This window comes from Bos indicus, chromosome 19, assembly GCF_029378745.1.
Source record: "Bos indicus isolate NIAB-ARS_2022 breed Sahiwal x Tharparkar chromosome 19, NIAB-ARS_B.indTharparkar_mat_pri_1.0, whole genome shotgun sequence".
Lineage (NCBI taxonomy): Eukaryota > Metazoa > Chordata > Mammalia > Artiodactyla > Bovidae > Bos > Bos indicus.
The window spans coordinates 29,041,969-29,063,731 of NC_091778.1; the positions used below are offsets into that span (position 1 = coordinate 29,041,969).

General features: G+C 58.8%; 2 protein-coding genes across 9 annotated transcripts; both read right to left on the bottom strand.

Moving 5' to 3' along the window:
• Positions 1–214: 214 nt before the first annotated feature.
• Positions 215–15,484, bottom strand: PER1 (period circadian regulator 1). 8 transcript variants are annotated; one of them, XM_070773056.1, is made up of 23 exons: positions 15,344–15,484; positions 9,532–9,957; positions 9,320–9,418; positions 9,067–9,221; positions 8,631–8,752; positions 8,333–8,534; positions 8,130–8,181; positions 7,848–7,990; positions 7,401–7,479; positions 7,217–7,323; positions 6,913–7,066; positions 6,718–6,826; positions 6,495–6,626; positions 6,182–6,287; positions 5,924–6,089; positions 5,707–5,837; positions 5,331–5,510; positions 4,478–4,720; positions 2,998–3,599; positions 2,362–2,542; positions 1,973–2,162; positions 1,494–1,647; positions 215–1,085 (listed from the first exon to the last, which is right to left on the bottom strand). In XM_070773056.1, exons 2-23 carry the CDS (start codon positions 9,810–9,812, stop codon positions 816–818), a joined length of 3,858 nt encoding a protein of 1,285 aa, XP_070629157.1. In that variant the 5' UTR covers positions 9,813–9,957; positions 15,344–15,484; the 3' UTR covers positions 215–815. The 8 variants fall into 8 exon arrangements, with proteins under 8 accessions (XP_070629157.1, XP_070629159.1, XP_070629158.1 ...); XM_070773058.1 differs by having other exon boundaries at positions 15,323–15,401; XM_070773057.1 differs by having other exon boundaries at positions 15,306–15,394.
• A 1,716-nt stretch (positions 15,485–17,200) lies between these two features.
• On the bottom strand, positions 17,201–21,054 carry VAMP2 (vesicle associated membrane protein 2). The gene is made up of 5 exons (XM_019980892.2): positions 20,902–21,054; positions 20,265–20,385; positions 19,637–19,795; positions 19,496–19,547; positions 17,201–18,888 (listed from the first exon to the last, which is right to left on the bottom strand). Coding segments are annotated over exons 1-5 (351 nt in total). The 5' UTR covers positions 20,904–21,054; the 3' UTR covers positions 17,201–18,871.
• Positions 21,055–21,763: the final 709 nt, after the last annotated feature.

A 21,763-nucleotide genomic window follows, 5' to 3' on the forward strand; every position in this document is an offset into this window, starting at 1 on the left:
TCCCAACTCGACTATGAATGACTGTGGGATTCCGTGTCTTAGCCACCTAGACCTGCCTTCTCATTGGGAAAGGGTGTGGGGAGAAGAGGGATATGGGTCCTCAGGGGAGGGAATAACTCATTCTCACTATTACTGAAGGGGAGGGAAAGAGCCTCCCCCCTCTCCCCCCCAGAGGTGCAACCCAACCCTCAAACTTTATTCCACAAAGACCTGGTATTTTTTTCCTTTTTGTATTAAAAATAACAGACACGATATCAAAAACACAAATGCCATCGGTAGAGGGTACAGCTGAGAACACCTGGGTCCCACCTGAGGGGCAGCACCAGGGACTCCATGGTCCACCAACCTCCCCCACCCTGGAGCAGCTAGGGGTTTGGACCGCAGGGTCCTCCTTGGGCCTCACACCCTCCTCCTGCCCTCATCTGGGGAGGAGGTGGGGGAGAGGGCTGACTCCCCCAATAAATAAATGCAGCCCCAATCCCCAGGGACAGGGACTCCGGCTCAGCTGGGACTTGGAGAGACCACTTCAGCAGCTTGTCAGCAATCTTGTCCAGGAAAAGGAAAGACTCCTCACTGGGGATGTGATGGGAGTCTTCTCTGGGCTGGGCCGGGCTGAAGAATGCCACCCTCTGTTCCCAAAGAGGCCAGAGGCAGCCCCTGGGTCCTGGGCTGGTGACGGGGGCCCCACTCCCCTAAAGCAGGAGAAGCTGGGGCAGTTCTCTTATTGGTTGGTCCAGCCACATCTGAGTTCTGAGAGTTGGGGCATGAGAGAAGGAAGCTTCTCATGCACACCTGGAGGTGGCCCAAAATGGAGTCTAGCTGGTGCCATTTTCTGTGGCAGGTAAGGCTGGACTGGGTGAGCTCCCACCTTGCTCCTCCTCTTCCATGGCCAGGTCCTGAGAGCTCGAGACCCTGGCCCCAGCTTGGGCCTGGGCCTCATCGCTGCCCTCACCCTCACCACCACCGCCACCACCCTCGCCTCCGCCCTCCTCCATGGGCTCCAGCCCCAGTCCATCCACTTCCGAGAAGAGAGGGTCATCAGGATGGCCAGGCTCTTGGGTGCTGCTACCGCAGTCCACACAGGCCTTGGAGGAAGAAAGGGTATGGGTGAGTCAGGCAGATTCTCAGTACTGACCTGCCAACCCAGCTCCCCTTGTCCCCAAGCCCCAGAGGACTTTCCAAACTGTATGCCTAGGAAATACTAATTCAGGCGGATGCACATGGGGTCAACAATATTGGAAAATGCATCGCATCCTGTCTCCGGACCCCACTCTGGGACAGCCACAATGTACATTAGTACAGGACTGGCCCAGAAAAGGTCCACAAAATTCACATGGTTTAACACTAAATAACCCAGCAGCAAGCTCAGTGGAATTAACATCCTTCAGAATTAATGATCCAAGGAACAGTGAAGGGATCAGCCCTTAGCCTCTGTCCTTTCAACTTGAGCTCAATTCCTTCTTCACCCTCCTGGCCCAGACTTCTCCTCTCACCATCACATCAAGGGCCCGAGGCAGTTGACCTTTCCGGACCCAGGAGTGCACAGCACCCAGTTCCCTCCGCTGGTCCTCCGAGAACCGAGGCTGCTGCTTCTGCATGGCCCGGAGCCGCTCCCGGTCCTGCTTCAGCACAGAGGCCATGTCCCTGCTCCAGGAAGAGGTTCAGGAAGCAGAGAATGGGAGCTGGGGCCAGGGCCCACGAGGAGGCTGGCACTTTTCTTCTATCGCAGCCCCCCACTCCGTGCCTCATGCTTCTCCCCAGAAACGTGTTCTGAGAGTTCAGGCCTTCCCAAGACCAAGAAAGCTGCTCTCATCCTGACTATTGCTGGGGCTCCAAGGGGCAGGAGACAGAACAGGAATGCCCCAGGGCAGAGCCAGACCCAGAAAGAAAAACCCAAGTTAGCTAGGGAGTGAGGGGGGCAGCCTCCCCACTCCTCTGAAGGGGAGGCAAGGAGTGCTCCCAGAGTCCTCACCTGGAGGGCACCTGATAAGTCATCATGACACGCTGGTCAGCATTGGCCATGAGCAGCCAGATGGGATCCTGGAGCACATACTTAATGACCTGGTCCCCAGGCTCAGCCCTGGCCTGGGCAGCCCCAGCCTCAGCCTCTGAAGAATCGATGCTGCCAAAGTACTTGCTCGTGTGGCTGCTCTGACTGCTGCCTGTAGAGTGAGAGGCAGGTAGCCAAAAGTCAGGCCAGTGGGTGCTCCACCAGGCCTCACTCAAGGTTGCAGGTCCAGCCCACTGGCCTTAGAAAGCAGGGCGTGGACCCAAGCCACTCAGCCAAGGTGCAGCCTAGCTTCCCAACTCCCCAGACACTGACCTACCCTGGAAAGTATTTGGGGGGGGGTGGGCACTCACGCGTGATGCTGGCGGAAGTGCTGCCCCCCTCATGGGAGCCTGAACCAGAGCCCAAGCCGGAGGCCAAGGAGCCTGAGGCAGCAGAGCCCGTGCCTGATCGAGAGTCCTCTTGTAGCAGCAACTCCAGCAGGTCACTGGAGCCCGAGAGAGCATCCTGGTTGGAGGACTCAGTTACCTCCGCCTGGGGGAGGGGAGGCGAGGGGGACAGGGAGGGATTAAGGAATCAACACCTAGGCTTCCCTTCTACTGCTGCCACTGGATGGGGGCACACCCAGCCCAAGTGGTCTCTTCCCACTCCATGACAATGGGCTCAGGCTGAGTGAGAGGAGAACTGGCGAAGAGGAGGGACGTGACGCTGGACCCCTTCCAAGTGGCAGACGCACTCTCAGAAGTTTATGGGGATGTCCTCGCCACCTGTCAGACAGACAGGACTGTCCCCACTTTACAGATGAGGCAGCTGATTTCTGCCTTGTTCAGAAACTCAGCTGGGGTCTCCCACCCCATGACTCCATCCTTTGGGGACAACCAGGAGGGCAGGAAGAAGCGTGAGGGGGAGGACCAGGTGGTGGGTTGGGGGAGAGAGCCGTGTGGGGGCCTTAAGAGGATGGGGGCGGGGGGAACCGGGTCAGAGCTCACCAGTCTGGCCTCTGGTTCTGCCGTCTCCTCGCTGGGAGGGGGGTGCCCAGCACTGCTCCCAGAGCCCGCTGCCGCTGCACCCCCCTCACCTCGAGGGGCCTCCTCAAGCTGCAGCAGGTTTAGCTGGAGTGGGGAGCTGCATCTTGAGTTGAAGAGCGGAGAGTCGGAGCGGTGGGGAGGGCTCGGGGGCAGGGACGGAGACGGGGAGCGGGAGGCAGGGGTAGGAGGCCCCTCAGCAGGCATCTGGGGTGCCCCGTAGGGGTAGGTGGATGGGGTAGGGAACAGATAGTTAGGGAGCACCAAGGCCACCATGGGGGTCACCAGGGGGGCAGGGAAAGCTGCAGGAGGCACAGACGTGGGAGCAGGAGGGAGAGGCTGAGAGCCACCTCTCGGGGGGAACACGGGGAGTGGGTATGGCTGGACCACAGCTGGGAAGGGAGGAGTGGCTGGTGGCGGGGGCCAGGGGGCAGAGGGTGGCACAGGCGAGGGCTGGGAGATGTAGCCGGGGGCTTCGGCCCGAGTTGTCTGGTGGTGACGTGAGCGCTTGGCTTTGGATCGGCAGTGGTGGCGGCGGCCGGGGATGGCAAGGCTGTGGTGGCAGCCTGAAGGGAGAAACGAGGGTTAGCAAGGCCCTCAGCCTGGGGGTTAGGCCGCTGCAGCCCCCACTGCCCTGCCACTCTGACCAGGGAGAGGGTAGGTAAAGGACCTCTGGCTCCCCGGCCCACACATAACAGAGGGGACCCGGGAAGACGGGGAGCCTTCAGGGAAGAATCACAGCGACAGGGGAGGATTTATGGACAAAGGAGCCAGGGAAAGGAGAGGTTACATGAAGGGTTGTGCTGGGGGTGTGCAGAAGACAGAGGCATGCTGGCAGACAGGAGGCGGCAGGGTAGGCCCATGGATGAGTGAGCAGGTGGCTCTGACCCCTCTGCCAAACTCCAGCAGGCACTGCCAGCCTGGGTGATCCTCCTGTCAGTTGGGCCGTGCTCTGCCTAGCTCACAACGGAGCAAAGAGGTGGGCAGGAAAGCCCAGTCCTGAGTCCTACGTCTGCCTTCAGGGAGCCTCCCGCAGGCACCTGGAGGGCAGCAAGCTGCCCCAAAACGCTGATCCTCTGCCCCCTGAAGTTGCCCCAGTCCTCCCAGCCAGTCTACATAGACCTCCCAATCAGCAAACAACAGAGTCCTGAGTGGGCACACTTCCTGCCCCTACACTGGGCCTGGAGTGGCTTACCTGAAGCAGAGCGCCTCGGCCTGCCTCTGAGTACAGCTCCCCAGGCTGCCCTTCTTGGGCAGCAGCCCAGACCCTCGCCCTAGTGGGGAGGGGCTGGCGAGGGGCCTGTCCCTGGGCAGGGCCCTGGTGGTGGAGGCGGCAACACCCTGGGTCCCTGGAGCAGAAGCCTCTCCCTCAAGAACTCCCTCCCCTGACATTCTGGTCCTCGACCGGGCCGCGGGCAGGCTCAGGGGCATCCCAGGTGGCTACCTCGCTCGCCAGGGGCCGAGGGGGCTGTGGAGGAGCTGTCCAGTCCACGCAGCCTGCTGAAGTCACGGAAGCGGCTGAGGAAGGCCTGCTCCTCCTTCTGTGTGTGCAGGGACAGCACGGCCTTGGTCAGGCCCACTGGGCGGTAGGTGTCTGGGGCTGGGTCAGGGGCTACCGTAGGACTAGGGGCTGGGCTGGGAGCTGGACCAGGAGGCAGGCTGGGCAGGTCCTCCATCATGATGATGTCTGAGGATGAGATGAGGGAACGGTCAGGAGCACCTCACAATTAGCACACCTGCACCAACCCCTCCACGTCCAACAGCTTAGCCAAACGCCCGGCCTCCACCCTGTGGCCAAGCCTAGGCCTCCCCTGAAAATCCTGGCCACCTCCCCCAAAGGACCGGTTCTGGGCAGCTCCATGCAAAGGTGTCTCAGGGTAATAAGAAAGGACACTCGGTCCCCTCCAGGGGCCTTACCCAAGGATGACACCCCCATGACCCTCTTCGGAAGGGAAGCCCACCCCGACTCTTTCCTCACGCATTTTCCAGGTCAATGCCCAAAGACCCTTCAAGGGTTTTACAACAGCGTTGCCTTCAGCCCCTCTGTGGGGAGCACCTTAGGTTGAACCCTGCACCCCAAACTTTGTGTGTGAATTGACAGTAAGAACACAGGAAGCAAAGTGGGGGACAGACAAGGTGGCGAAGGCTGGCGGGCGAGCACAGAGTGAGAAACGCTAAGATGGAGGCTCCTTCTCTCCATTTGGGGCCAGAGGGCAGGAAAAGGCAAGGAAGGAGGGAGCTCTGGCTGTGGGACCAGATGGAGCCCTGGTTCTGCGCCCCTTCAGCCACACCCATACCCGACTCCGGGGGCTTCTTGTCTCCCACATGGACGATGGTGGAGCTGAAGCTACACTGACTGGTGATGGACACCACGCTCTCCGCCTTATTGGCCAGGGCGAGTGGGCTCAGGGCTCCTCCTCCCACCACCGGCTCCTTCAGAGGGGTGGCCCCCTCCCCAGGCAGCACTGCTGATGGATCTGTGCAGAGAGATGGTGCCAGTTACCACCCTGCCCCCCGGGTGGCTGGGAAAGGAAACCCCGGTGCAGAGGAGATGGATGGCACAGGGGAGGCTGGCAGGGGGACAGGACAGAGTGAGGTGGGGGCCCCAAAGACATGTAGAGGCACAGGGCCAGAGGACAGGGCTGCGGGAGCAGGGCAGGCCCGAGTCTTCACCTTTCTTGGCGCCCACAGAGACTGGGCCTGCCCGCTGCTTGTCGTCGTCGGAGGCCGAAGAGGCAGTGCAGGAAGAGGAGGATGCACATTTGCGCTTTGCGGTGCTGGGGAGGTTGCAGCTCTCCAGGTACCTGAGGAGGCACCAGAGGACATGAGGGCAGGTCTGGGTGGGGCGGGGCCGCGGCCCCAGGCAGAGAAGGTGCCCAGATGGCCTGACCTGAGGATGCTGTCCAGGCAGTTGATCTGCTGGTAGGAGCAACTGGAGGCTTCTTTCCGCTCAGCATCCTCAGCGGCCAAGGCCACTGGGGCCTGGATTGGAGCCGGGGCCGCCTCCAGGTCTGGGGATTGGCAGGGAAGGGTCTTGGCCTTGAATGTGCCAGTAGCTGGATCAAAAAGAGAGAAACTCTTCTGGGTTGGGCTGAAGGTCCAGGGACCCCCCAGGCCTCGCTCCCCACCCACACCCTCGCCAACTCACCAGGGACACGGGGCCGGGGCAGAGGCCGGGCCCGGGACTCAATAAAAAGCTGCTGCCCCTGATGCTTCACCAGGTGCACATCCTTACAGATCTGCTGGAAGGTCACCTGTGGAACAGGGTGGGGAGTGGGCAGCACTGGGGGGCCTGGCCAGCCTCGGGAGCCCAGAGCGTAGTACAAGAGAAAGGCCCCAGTGGGAAGATTATGACGCGAGCAGAACAAGAAAGGAAAGGAGGTGGACGACGCTCCCCTGGGCTTGGCAGGGCTGACTCTTGAGGACAAGGGGACAGGACAGGGGACTCAAGGGCCACTCACCGGGGCAGGAGGCCCAGGTCCCTCGGCATCACCCCCATTGCTGTCACTGGAGGAGCCAGGGCTGAGGAGAGGGCCAGAGGAAGGCACGGGGCCTACTCCACAGAGGCCCGTGGGGCTGGGGCTGTGCACAGGCTGAGGCAGGGAGAGTGACTATGGGTTAGGTGGTCTGAGACCCACTCTGCCCCCTTCCTTATCTCCCAAGCCCCCTCCCATCAACCCTTACCTGTAACAGCAGCCGGTGGATCTGCTCTGAGAGCTCTTGGATGTCAGAGTCCAGGGACAGAGCAGGGCTGGGGACCGGGGGAGTGAATACATCTTCATTCAGGGGCGCCCTGTGGGGTGCGGGAGGGGAGTTGAGCCCTGGCCCCTCCACGCTGGCCCGCCTTCCAGGGCATGATCCACTTACGTGCCCACTTACGTGCGTACTTTGTGGCGGCCCAACACAAAGGCCACCTTGCGGCTCCAGGGGTGCACGAAACCAGCCCAGCTGGTGTCCATGGTGACGTACTCCCCATTACGGGCACAGAAGCGAATAGGGGAGTGGTCAAAGGGCTGGCCGGCCAGCTGCAGGACTGAAGGCCATGGGAAACAAGGTGCAGGTCAGTGGGAGGGAGGGCTGAGTGAGGTGGAATCCCCCCAACCCCGAGAGACACAATCACAGGAGCAGCCCCAAGGAAGCCCTGGAGACAGCTGGAAGCGCGATCAGGAAGAGAGAAACTCACTCTTCTTGTGAATGGCCAGCATGAGGGGTCGGTCCTCCGGATGCAGGAAGAGGAGCACTGGGGCCCCCAGGAGGTCCTGGGGGAGGTAGCCTAGCAGCGGGGCAGCCCTGAGAGGAGAGGGGGCATCAGAGGGGCCAGAGCCTCGGCCCTGGCCACCTCCTTTCCCCCCAGATCCTGACCTCACCTCTCATCCACATCCTGGAAGAGGCAGCTGGGCGTGTGTCGTGTGGTGAAGATCCTCTTGTCAGGGGGGATCCGGGGAGCTGAGGCACAGGGGGCGAGGCCATTGGATCTCAGGCAGAATGCTCCCGCTCCCGGGCCCTCCATGTGCTGCCTCAGGCCTAGGCTGGCAGGCAGATGGTTCCCTCCACAGCTCTCCCCCGAGCCCCCTGGCCTCCAGAGACGGTCTGGACTATCTCTGTGCCCCACACCAATAACGAAACTGAAAACCAAGGCACTTTTCTTTGCCTTCTCCTAGCTTGGAGCTCTTACCCAGCTCGACCTCTAAAGGGGTGTTCAAACCCTCATTCTGTTTCAAAGTTGTCTCCCAGACTCCTGTTCTGCTTTACCCCCAGCCTAGAGGAGGCACCCTTCCTCCTACCCCAACCAGGTCAGGCCTGGGGCTGCCCACCTTCATAACCAGAGTGAATGCGCTCTGCGATGAGCAGGCAGCATGGCTGGGCAGGGGCCCCGTCGGAGACCCGGATCTTGGTCACATATGGGGTTAGGCGGAATGGCTGGTACCGAGGCCCCGGATCCCGGTCAGGACCCCCTCTAGCAAGGAAGAGAAAGGGGCATTAGAGATGATCAGTGAAGAGCCACCCACCCTCCAGCTTAAGGTCATGGCTGACCTAGCAAAGAAGGGTGGGGGGATGGGAGGTGGAAGGGGTCTGCTCCCACGTCCCCCACCAACCTGATACGACAGAAGACAGACTTCTCCTGGGTGAAGTCCTTGAGGCCTGAACCTGAGACAGACCAGGAGGGCAGTGAGTACGGCTCCACATCCCCTCCCTGGGCTGAGAAAATCCCAGCGAGGAAAAGCCTGGGTCCCCTGGCCCCTCACAGCAGTTGCTTCCGACGACTGCTCATCTTCCCCTGAGCACTTAGGGACCTCACCTGCAGAGGTCCCTGGGCCCCAGGTGGGCAGGCGGGATGGGGTGGTGGAACCGTAGAAGACGCCCACGTCCTGGGGAGCCAAAAGCTCAGAGAAGCGGGCACCCCGGAACACGTCCCGCTTGCAGCGCAGCAGGACACCCGCCTGCTCGGAAATGTAGACGATGCGGCCTGTCAGGAAGGAGACAGCCACGGAGAAGGTGTCCTAGGCGAGAGAGTAAGGATGAGCACAGGTTCGAGAGCTGTGGGAACGGGGCTGGAGGCATGTCGGGTGTGGGGCGGCGGGGGGGTGCGCACTGACCTGGTTGCGGAGTGTGTACTCAGATGTGACGTGCTCCAGCTCCTCCAGAGTATAGGTGGACATGTCCATGGCACACGGTTCGCCCTCCTCCAGGCTCCATTGCTGGTAGAACTCCTGGTTGGCTGCAGGGGTGGGTAGTGGTTTAGTCACTCAGTCATGTCCGACTCTTTGCAACCCCATGGACTGCAGCCCACCAGGCTCCTCTGTCCATGGGACTTCCCAGGCAAGAATACTGGAGTGGGTTGCCATTCCCTACTCCAGGGGATCCTCCCAACCCAGGGATGGAACCCAGGTGTCCTGCATTGCAAGCAGATACTTTAATGATTAAGCTAGAAGGGAATCCCTATGGGGTGCGGGCAGCAGCGCATTTACCGAGGAGACAGCTCCCCACGGTCACCCAGAACCTGACCATTATCCTCCCAGGAGCACCACTCACCTTGCACCTGCTTGACACAGGCCAGCGCGTACTGCAGTGTGGCCAGAGTCCCGGAGCGGCCCTTGCCCCTGCGCTCCGGGGGCAGCCGAAGCTTGAGCTCTCGCAGTGCCGTCATGAGTTCTTTCTGAGTCCTTGCCCGAGCTGACTGTTCACTGCTGCAGGGCCCACAAGGAGGGAGGGGGTTACAGGCATTAGCCCCAGAGCCTGGCCTTCAGTCCCCTTGCCCCCGTCCTCCCCGTCTCCCCCCACAAACCTGCAGCCACTGGTAGAAGGGTTGTCTGGCTCAGAGCTGGCACTCAGGAGGCTATAGGCAATAGAACTGCTGGGTGGGGATGGGCTCTGAGAGTTCGTGCTGCAGGAGAAGCAACAGGCACACGATGAGCAGGCCAGCAGCTGGGGCCTGTCTCCCTGCTCAGATGGCTCCAGAGACCACTCCCAGAACCTGCTACACCCATCCAGACACACCTCTTGCTGCTCTCAGTGGTCTCCAGCAGAGCTGAGTCCTTGCCATTGCCGGAGGAGGAGCTGTGCGAACTCCGCTGAGATGCACCCCTGGACTCGGGTCCATTGGACTCATTGCCGCTAGAGCCATTGCTGTTGGCATCCGTGTCATCAGCCAAGCTGGGGCCAGGACAAGGTCGGTGCTCTGGAGGCCCAGGGGATGGACCCCCTCCAGGACAAAAGGGTTCCCCTGGCCTGGGGTCCCCTCCCCCTTCAGCCCCTTCTAGGGGGCCGCTCCTGCTCATGTCTGGGCCATGGGGAGGGCAGGAGAACGGGGAAGGTGGAGAGGCCACCACAGACGCTCAAGGGGCCCAGAAGGCCTGGCTAGAGGAGGGAGGTGGGAGACCCCTTGGGTCTCAGAGGCCTCAGAAGTTTGACCACAGTCAGCACCTGAAGAGACCAAGGAGAAAAACCTGGGCTGTAACTTCACAACACCTGTCGGCTTCACTCGGACCCTCCCTTGCAGGCTCCCATAATCCTGGGACCCAGGCTTCCAACAGGCAGCCTGGGCAAGTTCTGTTCCTGTCCCCTTAGCCGGGGCTGCAGGTGGGTTTTCCCCCAACATCCCCTGTCAGTATGGCCTGGGTTAGATAGAACCTGAGCGGTCGACTAGGACTACAGCTGTGAGCCACAGCCTGGATACCTCCCATCCCCAAATTCCCATCAGTGCCCCCCCTCGGCCTGGGACATCAAGACCTCAGAGCAGGGATTGAGCCTGCCACCTCCTATATTTAGGCCTCCGGGCTAATTTTACCCGGGGGCGGCGCCACCTCCGCCGCACATGCGCGCGGACGTGCGCGGCCCCACCACGCGCTTCCGCCGCCGTCGCGGTCGCCAGGGAAACCGACGTCAGCGGCTGAGCTCAGCGGTTGCTGGAGGGCCCACAAGAGGGCGGCAGGGGCGACCCCTCCCCCCTTTCTCGGCGGAAACAGGGGGAATGCCACCCTCCCATACTGGCAGATGCAACCAGGGGTCGCCCACCTCTAATACATCCCAGGTTCCCGGAGGCCTTGGTGGCTATAGGAAGAGGGGCGGCCATCGGAGTTTCAGAGGCTGGCCTTGCTCCCCAGGGCAAAATATAATCACCGCCGCCCTCGGCGTAAAAGCCTCGGCCGGGCACTCGCCAGGATCCCAGTTATGCTGGTCAAGATAACACAGCCTTCCCTTCTCCGGCCCCTGCACCCTCTCCCGACCCACAGGACCGAAGCCGGCACCTGCCATTGTCAGGAACCCAAGAATCCTCTCTCCTCACTCCCCTACTTTTCTGTACACTCAACCACCCCACCCCCCTCAACATACACACCCATCCGAGGCAGACATACTCAGCTCTGACCAAGGGACACACAATAGCCAGCAGGTAGTTAGTTCTTCCCTTCTCCAACCACACCCCCAACCCCAGAGCATTTTCTGAGCTGCAGGAGAAAAGGGAAGGCTGTGGCCAACAGCAGGAACTAGCACCGGGAACGGGATGTTCCAGCTTGAACCGGGCTGACATCACGGCCGGCGCGAGGCCAGGGATTGGAGGAGGGAGCGCAGGGAGAGCGTAAAGCCCGAAGAGGTCCCGGTGCTGGGGTAAAACCGGGGACCCCCGAGTGACAAAGGCAGTAGGGGAATGCCTGGGGAGGGGAGGGTGTGAGGCCGGGATGGCTGGGAGCCGGGAGAAAGCTTGAAGTAAGGTAGGCAAGCAGGAGTGCGGACGCTCAGTACACGGTTCGAGGAATACCTATGTCCCCGGGGACAGAGAGGGGGTGGACAACCGCAAGCAAGGCGGATTACTGGTGTGCAGTCTGAGCGCCCGGGCCAAATGCGGTCCATCAGGCTGCAAGTGGCGGCAATCCGGTTCAAGGCCGAAGACTGGCCACTGTGGTGGCCGCGGAGATGCTTACCTGGCCGCGCGAGCGCCCTCCGGCCGCCTGCCTGCCGCCGTTGCAACCCGCAGCGGAGTGGAAGCTCAGCGGGGCCAGGAGGCGGGTTGCATAACGCCAGGCACTGCCCCTCATTGGCCTCCTGCCTGTGGAGCCGCAGGCCCCGCCCCCAATTGGCTGGGGATCTCTTCCCGGCGCCTGATTGGCTACTGGCCCCCACTGAGGTCAGGGCTGTGTCACACACACGGGCGCACGTGGATCTGGGTGCTGGCACTGGACTGAAGGGCCCCAGACACCACAACCCAGCCAATGGGCGCAGTACGCCTTGCACAGTAAATAATGGAAGGGAGGGGAGGGGAGGTAAGCTGCCCCTATTCGGGGAAAATACCTGGGCCACAATAGGTATTTAAGAGGGGTCTACTCCCTGAACTGACCTGTCCTGCACAACAGGACACCCTGGCCTCGCCAGAGGGTGGGCAGAAAGAATGCAGACCTTAGGAGGTGGGCCAAGCTGGATGAGATGACTGGTCCTTGGGAGGAGAGGGACAGACAGAAACCCAGCTTGGCTGTTCCTAGGTTCCCCTCCCCAGCCTTGTCGTCATCATAAAGCCATATCCAATCCCTTCCTCTGACACTTCAAATCCTGTGGACAGCTAGGAGGAGGGCAATTTGAGGAGGGAGTGGAGTGGGATGATGGATGCCAAACAATGGAAGCGGCAGATAGAACCCAACAGAGGCTGTGAAGGGAAACAATGGCAGGTGCTTCCATGCCACTCTGAGCAACCTACGTGGTGACTAGTGCTTTTCTCCTGAGGATGCAGCCACCCACAGTTAGGGCTGGCCCCTAAGTGAGGGCCAGGAAGCCAGGGCTACAGGGCAACAAAGGGGGTGGCTGAGAGAAGAGACCTTATACACAGAAAATGTGGGGTGGCAAAGCCTTCAAGTCCCCACCACTAGGAGAAGACAAAGCCAAGCACCTCATCATCTATCTCCTTAACTGTATTTCCCAGCCCCTAGAAGAGAACCTAATACACAGTAGGGTGATAATAAACTTGGTGACTTTGTTGTAAATATAGCTAGGGGAGGAGGAGGGACGTCAGCAATAGAGAAGGGGCTGGAAATTATAATTTATTTTTAAGAGGCAAGGAGCAGAACCCTGAATCCTAATTTGGGGGAATAAAGTGCCAGTTTGAGCCGCAAAGAGCTGCAGTTACACAGACCCCCTCCAATCAAGACTGAGCTGTAGTTCCTGTAGGGCTCCCTAGAAACGTGGGTGGCAAGTGAAGAGGTTGATGCTGACGTAATCAGCTGTGGGTGCACACCCCTCATTGTCACGTGGCCTAAGCTGTCCTTAACAGTGGTGTTCCCCATGGGGGGGGGGGGGGGGCGGCGGTGGCAGAGCAAGGGTCTGTGGAAAAGCTAGACGCAGGAAGGTTACAGAATAACCCAGAAAAAAACAAAGCAAGAAGTCACAGGAAATAGAGAATTCCGGAACGTGAATTCTCAGTATTCTCTCCTTGAAAATGGCCCCCCAACTCATATACTGTGGTCCAGTCCCTTGTCTCCTTTTCAGACACCTCTCTCGAAACCGCTTTTCCTCTTCTCCGGCACTCCTCAGGGCTCTAGAGTGATCTGCCCCGACACAGGCGGTCCTTGCTGTCCACCTCCACCTCCATATTTTTCTTTTTCGTAGACAAAAAGGTCGCGCTCCAGCAGCCCCCACCTGCTCTCAAGGCCCTAACCAGAATCCTGCCTCACGGTCCCCACAGTAACCAGGCCCCGCTGCCGTCAATGGAGGAGAGGGGGCGGGAGGCGGCGGTGACGTCAAGGCGGAGGAAGGGGGCGGGGCGGGGCAGCCGGGGAATGTGGGGCAGGGAGGCTGGAGAGGCAGTGGTTTGGGAGACGGCCAGCCCGAGAGGGCGGCGGCCAGTGCACTTGGGAACATCGTGTACTTTGGGCAAGTATCCCAGGACATGCACCCGCCTGGGCGCCTCCCCCAGCCCAACGACAGCCGTCCTGTCCCCAAGCCAGGGATTCCTGGAGAGAGGATTAGGAGGAAGGGGTCCCCCCTCCCTCGCCCCCATGCTTGGCTCTCCGCTCGAGGCTCGCATCCGCCCTCCCCCTGGCTTGCTCCTACAGCTCCTGGCATTGGCTTTCCCCCTCTCCCAGACTGTACACATCTGCTGGCCCGGTCCCAAAGCCAGGGCGGGGAAGTTGGAGGCCCAGGTTCTGCAAGAGACCTTTGCTCTTCCCTGAGGCCCCCTTCAGAGCTTGAATCTCTTGTTACTATGGCAGCAGAAAGAGGGAGGAGGGATAGGGAGAAGAATGGGTCTAGGATGAGGAAATCGAACGGGTAAAGAGCAAGTAGCCCAGGCTGGAGCCTGGATCTTGGGAGAGGAATAAAAGGGAGGAATAAGCAAGCCTGGCACCTCAAGACCAGAAGAACCAGGAAGAGGGAAATGGGGAGGACGTCACCACAACTTGCAAAAAACAAACAAACAAACAAAAAAACACCTTAAGAATGTGAGAATAGTTCCCAACCACAGCATTCACATAAATCTTACACTCTGTCACAGTTATTTTGTCACTCCATAGCCATTTTTTTAACCTAAAAAAAAAAATTAAGACACGACCCAGACATTGCACTGAGCACTTTCCATACGTTATCTTCTTTAATCTTCAGAACAATCCTGTGAGATGGGCATCACTATCCCCATTCCACAAGGACCAACTAAGCCTCAGAAATTACTAAACTTGCCTAAATTGCTTCATAATATGTTCTCAGGCTCTTAATAAATGGATTTAAATCTGAGCTGTGATAATGGTTCATAATTCTGGCCTCTTACCCTTCAGGAACCTATTGAGGTGTTACCAGCTCTGGGAACCTGGACCTTTTAAATACCCAGCCAATTCTAAGTTTGGTGCCTGAAACACAGACTCCATCCACTCTCTCTTCTCCCTTAGGACATTCAGTTGGCACTCTCCACACACTTCAAATCATCACAGTCCCAGTTTTCACATGCTCACAAAGTCCTTGAGAACACCCTAGCAGCCACCGGCCCCCCTGATTTCGTAGGAACCCCACTTCCTCAGTCTTCCACCTTACAGCAGGTCACTTAACCACAGGCCTGGCTGCTTGTACAGACAGATACACCCTGTAGATGCCTCCTCACTCCAAGAACTCAGGAAGACATTATGTACAGCCAATCTGCACAAGCCCATTCTCCCTCTCAGGATCTGACAGTTGCTACCTCACGTTTACTCCCAAGAATGGCTCTGAAGCCCAACCCCTTCCTTTTACACGAAAGAAAGACACCTAGAGTCGAGATTTGATTAGCTCAGGGTCACACACATCACCCCACCTGCAGCAACCGTTTGGTACCCTCCCACCTGCCCTACCAGGGCCTCTCTCCAGCCTCAGAACCCCTGCCTATTTCAAGTGCTTAAGGTGCCTACCCAAACAGCAGTCACGCCCTGGAACGCCCCCCACCGGCTCTCAGGGGTCCTGTACCATAACTCCCTGGGAGCAGGGTTCTCAGCTCCCTCAGTTCGCCAACTTCCAAGACCCTCCCTGAAGCAATCAGGGGTCCAGGGACCTTAGGGCGTTGAGGGATGTGATGTAAGGGACTCCCGCTCCCATCTCTCTAGAGTTGAGTTCGCAGTCCCTATTCCCCCACAACCATCAGAGCTCACACCGCGGTGATCACGCCATTTGGAAGATCCCCGGAGAATCTCACGGACAGAGGAGCCTAGTGGGCTGTAGTCCAGTGGGTCGCAGAGTCGGACCCTACTGAAGTTACTTAGCACGCACGTTTCACTACACTGCACTAACACCCCTCCTTACAGAACACATCACCGTGGAAAAATCCATACCGACGGCCGCTCCTCACCCGCCACGCCGGAGCACTCACCGCTCGGCGCGCACACCATCCAATTTCTTCCCAACTAGGATCAAGGGTACTTCACTTCTCCAGTCCCACCCGCCGACCAGGACGCCACGCCCCTGGAGCTTATTGGCCTAAGAGCGCCGACCCATGCCCCACGCCGCGTGCGGCCACCCAGGCTCCGCACTGCCACCATTGGTGCCGCCCGCCTCCGTCATCTTCTCATTGGTCAGTTTGCCAACCAGCAGTGACAGATCCACGTGCGGGAGGGGCCGCCCTAGCACGTTAATTGGAAGTCTGCTCGAAAGCCACGCCTCCACCCACCTCCTAAGTCCTTATTGGCTGTGGCAGCATTGCCTACCCACCCCTCCCCGACCTGCCTAGGATTGGTGACGCAAACGCCAGTCCAGCCCTTCAGATTTTCTCATAGGCTGAGGTGTCTAGGAGCTGTAGAGGACACGTGCGGGCGATCTCACGCGGCAACTTGTTTACCTAGAAGGTGGGGTTTTCCTTGACGACACTCTTCCTTAAGACTGTCGAGTCTGCGCATGCGCAGATGTAACCGGTCGTGGCTTTCGTAGGGGCACTTTGTGAGCCGTCAGGCGCGTGACAAGAGCGCCCCCGCGCTGGGACTTCGGACCTGGATTTCTGAAGTTCCTTGAAGCTGAAAGGTGGGAGCGTTAGGGTGAAGCCGTCTTCAGGTCTCAGTACCCTGTCATAATGATGACGATAGCCACCTTCCAGGTTATTTTTTTGTAAGCCAGGAGGTGCACTGCTTACAAACTCGGGAGAAGGCAGCTGACTTAACTTCCTGCTGCCTCATAAATGAGAGAGAGAGGTTACATAATCGGTCCGGATTAACACACTAGTTTCTAATGGGGTCAAGATTTGGTACCTTCGTATCAGGTCCCTGATAAAGTGGGTCCTAAGGCCTGCAATAATCCTACACCTGTAAATTACTCAGTAGATGAAGCGCGAACCTGAGCACTGTCTCAAAAATAGTAAGCCCTCGACAAGTGAACATTATGATGACTGTATACCTAATTGTAAGAATCTTCTGGCTCCTTTACAACTGCTGAATCGATCTCTGGGGAAGGAGCTTGAAAATCTATTTTAAAAAAGCGTTCCTGGTAGTTCTTCGGAGCCCAGAAGTCTGGGAAACACTAAGTTTCCTGTGCTGTTGAATCCTCATGCTGCAGCCCAGAAAAGTGGGCCCTCCAGAACTTACCCAGCACTCTCCACGTACTATTAAAGTGCCTGTGGGCAGGGATGCTAGGGTGCCACATCATGTGTTACGGAGCTGGAAGTTAAGGAGTTCAGTATAGTGTACAAGGTAACCAGTCCCACAACAGAGCACAGGAGTAGCAGGCCATCTAGTCAGCTCCACACCACACTTGGCTGGGTCTCCCTGAGAGGTTTTGTTCAGTAAGTATTTATGAACTCCTTCTGGATGCTGGCACTGTGCTAGTCAGAATGAGGGAGAGAAATTTCATGGCTGCCCATCTACTTCAGGCCTAGGAATAAATGACCACGGGAGAGACTGAAAGCATCTGAGAGTTAATTAAGGAGTAGAAAGGGATCCAGTAAACAGTGGAGTATGCCCTCAGGAAAGGGAGAGCAGGGAAAGTTGGGAAGCCATGCTTCCAGGTTTCCAGTGTCAGGGTTCACCATGCTGACACTGGGATCATGAACATTTTCTATTACCAACTCCTTGTGCCCCCTCGTGGCTACTTTGAGAATCATACTTTGCCTTTGCCCTGCCCTGCCCAAGGTCAGGCCCCTTGGCAAAGCTGTCTCTTCCAGATGTATCCTCTCAACGTTCCGGTTGTACCTGCAGATCCAATATGCTTCCCACTGGTTAAGAAAAGATCTTAGAACATCACCTGGTTACTCATTACACATTTATTGTACATTTTCACAATCTGGATGCGCCACAGAATTGGGGGCATGGGGTGAGGGAAGGGGGGCAGGGGATACTGGGATAATATGGGGGGGTCTAGAACACAGCACCCCCACCCCCAGCATCTCTCCCTACCCTTTCACACCACAGCTTAGATCTTCCTGCTCCCCCTCCACACAAAAACCTCAAGTGTGGGGAGAAGAAAGAGTTTGGGGGTCCCCTCCAGTGGCAGGTTAAGGGAATTCACCCTCAGACCCCTAAAATTGTGCCATTTAAAAAGACATTAGACCGTTCCTTTATCACTTCACCTAAGAGGGAGACAGCTCTCTCTGGGCTTGACCGCCCTGGAGAGGGGCAAGAATCCCCATCTTCCAGCAAGTCCCATATGCATATTGGCAGTGACTAGTACCCCCGCCCTAAATTCAAGGGGGCAGTCAGAGGAGCTGGGCAGTGATGGGGTAACACCCCCCATATGAGGAAGGGTTTTCAATCCACCCCCCAGCAGGGGTGGGACCAGAGATTTCAGGCAGGATTTGGGGGGATGATGCCCTGCCCCATCCTCCCCAAGGCAGTGATGACCCCCTCACACACTGTAGCCACCTCTCCCAAAACAGATCGGATTGTGGCCAACCCCCAACTCTCCTGATGGGAGGAGGAGGAGGCAGATCAGGCAGACAGGAGGGAGGGAGACCTCGTGGGAATGTCAACCGAGCACCCCACATGAAAACTGGGGAGCAGGAATGTGGGGAGAGACTCCAAGTGGCAGAATTATTGGTCCATCATAACACACTGAACTCCAATACACTTACACACCAGCTGGGGGGAGGGAAAGGAGGGACAAGAGGTTTGGAAAATTGGGATGGGGATGCAAACTGGACTAGAGGGGCTGGAGGGGGTGATTCTGGGGGCCAGAACAGCCTGGCTCCCCAAAAGCCCAGGCTCCCCACCACCTGCAAGTAATGTCATGCAAATGAAAGTGTGATACAAGGACCAACAGGGACTAAATCCTCAGTAAAAAAGAAACACAGGCTGAAAGACTGAACAGAAAAGTGATGAGGGAAAGGAAACCAAAAGGGATGTCAGTAGGCAAATGGATGCTAATTAACATGCTGGAAGCTCCCAGAAGACCATGGGATTCTTAGGACCAAGAGGGACCAGTCTCAGAGCCTCCCAATGATGCAAAGAAAATGCACCTAGGGAAGCCTGGACGGTTGCTTTTTGTCTTTTTTGTATGGGGGGTGGGGGGTGGAGGTATGGGGAAGGCCAGGGTGGGAGGAAGGATCAGCTAAATCCAAGGGAAGGAGAGAAAGAGGGACTATTGCATAGCAGATGCAAATGAAGGGGACTTGGGGTTGGTCAGGAAGAGAGGGAAAGGGAAGGAGGGAAAGAGGAAAAGGAAGTGATGGGAACCTCAGGAAGGGGTGTTAAGGACAACTGGAAAAAATCTTCTAGTAATAAAACTACAAACAGACCAAATATATATAATATTATATATGTATAAATAACAGCTGGCTATTTACAAGGGGGCACACACACGACACACACACACACGGATCCGGGGGAGGTGGGGCTGGAAGATATGGCTGAGAGGTGGAGGAGCGGCTGGGGGTTGGGGGGAGAGGCCCTTCTCTGGGCAGGGCAGGCTCCTCAGGGGTTTAAGAGCTGAAGTAAACTGTGGAGAGGGAAAGAGAAGGAAGAAGACGGAGAATGGAGGAAGAGAAAGAGAGAAAGCAGTGTGTCAGCCCAGCCCTGCTCCCACCTTCCCCACCTCCCAGCTAGGTGACATCCCTTCCCCTCTTGGCCTCTGGTTCTTCATCTGTAAAGCAAGGAGGCTATACAGATCGGTTCCAAGGTCTCCTCAACTCCATGGTATGGTCTTGGGGCCACAGACCCCTAATCCTCTGAGAGCACAGCTCTCAAACAATGGGGTGGTTTGCTTCCCAGCTGTTTCTCAAGCCCCTCGGTCTCTGCTGCTCTCCCACTCCCCAATTCCAGGTTCCCAGTCTATTATGCTCTTAGGCCTAACAGGGCCTCAAGGGAGCCTTGGGGATCCACCAGCTTTCCTGTTTTTGAAAATCTTAACAGAAATTGCCCAGAATCAGGCAAAGTGCAAGCTAAAGAACTTCAAGGTTTGGGGCTCTAGATGAATTAGAACTGCTGTTGGCAACCATATATGCTTTTTGCTGAATACTAAAATCTAGGTTAATGACCTTCAAAACCCAGAAACCGCAGGGGAACCCTCTCCATGAAAGGGCCCTAGCCACTCCCACCCTACTCACCGATGATGATAATGAGGATGATGGCGCAAATCACTCCCAGGATGATCATCATCTGGGGATGAGAGGGAGGCTCAGTGAGACAGACCAGGATACTCCATTCACCCCCCTCCTCCCTATCCTCCCGCCTGCCTCCACCCTTACCTTGAGGTTTTTCCACCAGTATTTGCGCTTGAGCTTGGCTGCACTAGTTTCAAACTGGGAGGCCCCCGCCTGGAGGGCGTCCGCACGGTCGTCCAGCTCCGACAGCTTCTGGTCCCGCTCCAAGACCTTGTCTACGTTCACCCTCATGATGTCCACCACCTGGGTGAAGGCCCACAAGGCAGGGGGGTGTGTGCCAAGGCCCATCTCAAAGGGCACTCCTCCACCCACCATGAGCTCACACAGGGAACAGGCACCCCCATGTGGCCTGGCTAACATGCCAAGGACATATACAGAACATGCCTAGCACACCAGAGAAATGCAAGCAGCACACAGCAGGTGCATGTGGTAGCCAGACCGCTCAGATATCACAGCACCACCCTCTATTTCCCGAGCCTCAAGCAGCCTGCCGTTCACCAGAGCATCCACCCAGGGTGAAAACACCCCAGGTTAGCCAGACCAACATCCCCACGGGCCCTCCCGTACTTGCATGCTGACAAGGACGGACCATGGTATATTTTCGTACCCAAACATGAACTGCCATCACCCCCAACCCAAGATGGACCCCCGTACCGGTTTGTCAACCCTCAGGATCCTTCCCACTGTTTCTGACACCACCACCCCTACTCACCTCATCCACCTGGGCCTGGGTCTGCTGCAGTCTCCTGTTACTAGTGAGGTTTGGAGGGGGCGCAGGAGGGCCTCCCTCCCCAGCCGGGGCGGCAGGGGGGGCGGTGGCAGCGGTAGCCGACCTGAGGGGCAGGGGCGGATTAAGAACCAAGGCCTGCAGCCCTTGGCCCCGCAGCCAGGGCTCCGCCCATTCGCCTGTCCCTCCATCCGTCCCTCCATCCGTCCCTCCCTTCCTTCTTGCCGGGAAGAAAGCCACTCGATGCGAGCCCCGGCCTACGTCCGGCCCCGCAGGCGAGCTGCTGCGTGACCTTGAGGAAGGCCCCCTCCCCCTCGGGCCTCAGTTTCCCCGCCTGTCAAATGAGGGCGACCTCACAGACACGGTCCGGGGTGGACCCAGCAGCGATGACAGAGGCGGAGTGGCCAGACGGGGAGTCCGCTCCCTCCCGCGATCGGCCTCCGTGCGGCCAACCCGGGACGCGGGGCTCTCCTGATGCCCGCGCGCAGTCACAGGCGCCGGCCTGGTCTCGGGACGCGGGGCGCGTGGGGGACGCTAGTCGAACCCCGGGCCCTCCCCAGGCCCGGGCCTAAGGGCGGCGGCCAGTGCCGGCCACCTGGTGCAGGCGCGGGCGCCGACTCACATGGCGGGGGCAGCGGACGGAGGACTTGGCAGCGGCAGTGATGGCGGCGGCGGCGGCGGCGGCGGCTCGAGCTGGCTCCGACTGGCGCTGGCTGCCCGGGACGGGAAGATGGCGGCCGCACGTCACCCACATCCGGGCACTGCGGGCGGGGGCGGGGCGCGGCGGGCCACTAGTCGGCCGCCGGGCCGCGGGGGCGGGGCGCCGAGGGCGGGGATCGCGGCCTGCCAGGTGGCGGGTTCGGCGCCGCAGGGCCTCAGTCTCCCTCGCTGCGTGCGAACCCTGAGCCTGGGGGCCGGGCTCCCTACACCCACCACGAGCCCACCGGGTCTGACCCCAGCCCTCCCCGTCGTCCTCGCCGTCCTCCTGCCCCCACCGCCTGGCCCTTAAGGCGCCCTTCAGCCCCAAACACATCCTCCTCCTCGGTGAAAGCCCTCAACCTGTCCGCACCCCACGCAGCCCCAGGTCCCAGCCTGCCCCCACGTCCCAGTGCGGGTTGAGCAGCCTTGAGCATTTGGAAGGGGCAGGGGGGTTGGAAATCAGAAGGGGCAAGTGCAGGTCGGAGGCAATGTGAATAGCTGGGATCCTGGGAGTGGTGGGAATTGATCCTCAACCCTCTGCCTTGCGAGTGGATATCCAAAAGAAGGTCTGGGAACCGTGATAGCAACCCCCTCCTCGCAACTGAGGTTCATACCAGGGTTCCTTGGCAGGCGAGGCCTGACTGAGGTGGGGCAAGCTTGGGAACCCGGGAGGAGGGCACGAGGCTGCCCGGTGGGGCCGCTTCATGTGGTGGCCGCAGACTGGCGGAAACCTAGCTCTGACCCAGAGTTGAGTAGCTATCCTGGCAGCCGGAAGAGGGCTCAAC

Coding starts and splice junctions, on each gene's coding strand:
- PER1 (XM_070773056.1), bottom strand. CDS start 9,812: ATGAGCAGGAGCGGCCCCCTAGAAGGGGCTGAAGGGGGAGGGGACCCC. Junction 4,721..5,330: donor CAAGAAGCCCCCGGAGTCGG/GTATGGGTGTGG, acceptor TCTCATCCTCAG/ACATCATCATGATGGAGGAC. Junction 2,163..2,361: donor CACTTCCGCCAGCATCACGC/GTGAGTGCCCAC, acceptor CTCACTCTACAG/GCAGCAGTCAGAGCAGCCAC.
- VAMP2 (XM_019980892.2), bottom strand. Junction 19,796..20,264: donor CCCAGGCCCAGGTGGATGAG/GTGAGTAGGGGT, acceptor GCCTTCACCCAG/GTGGTGGACATCATGAGGGT. Junction 19,548..19,636: donor ACTGGTGGAAAAACCTCAAG/GTAAGGGTGGAG, acceptor TCTCATCCCCAG/ATGATGATCATCCTGGGAGT.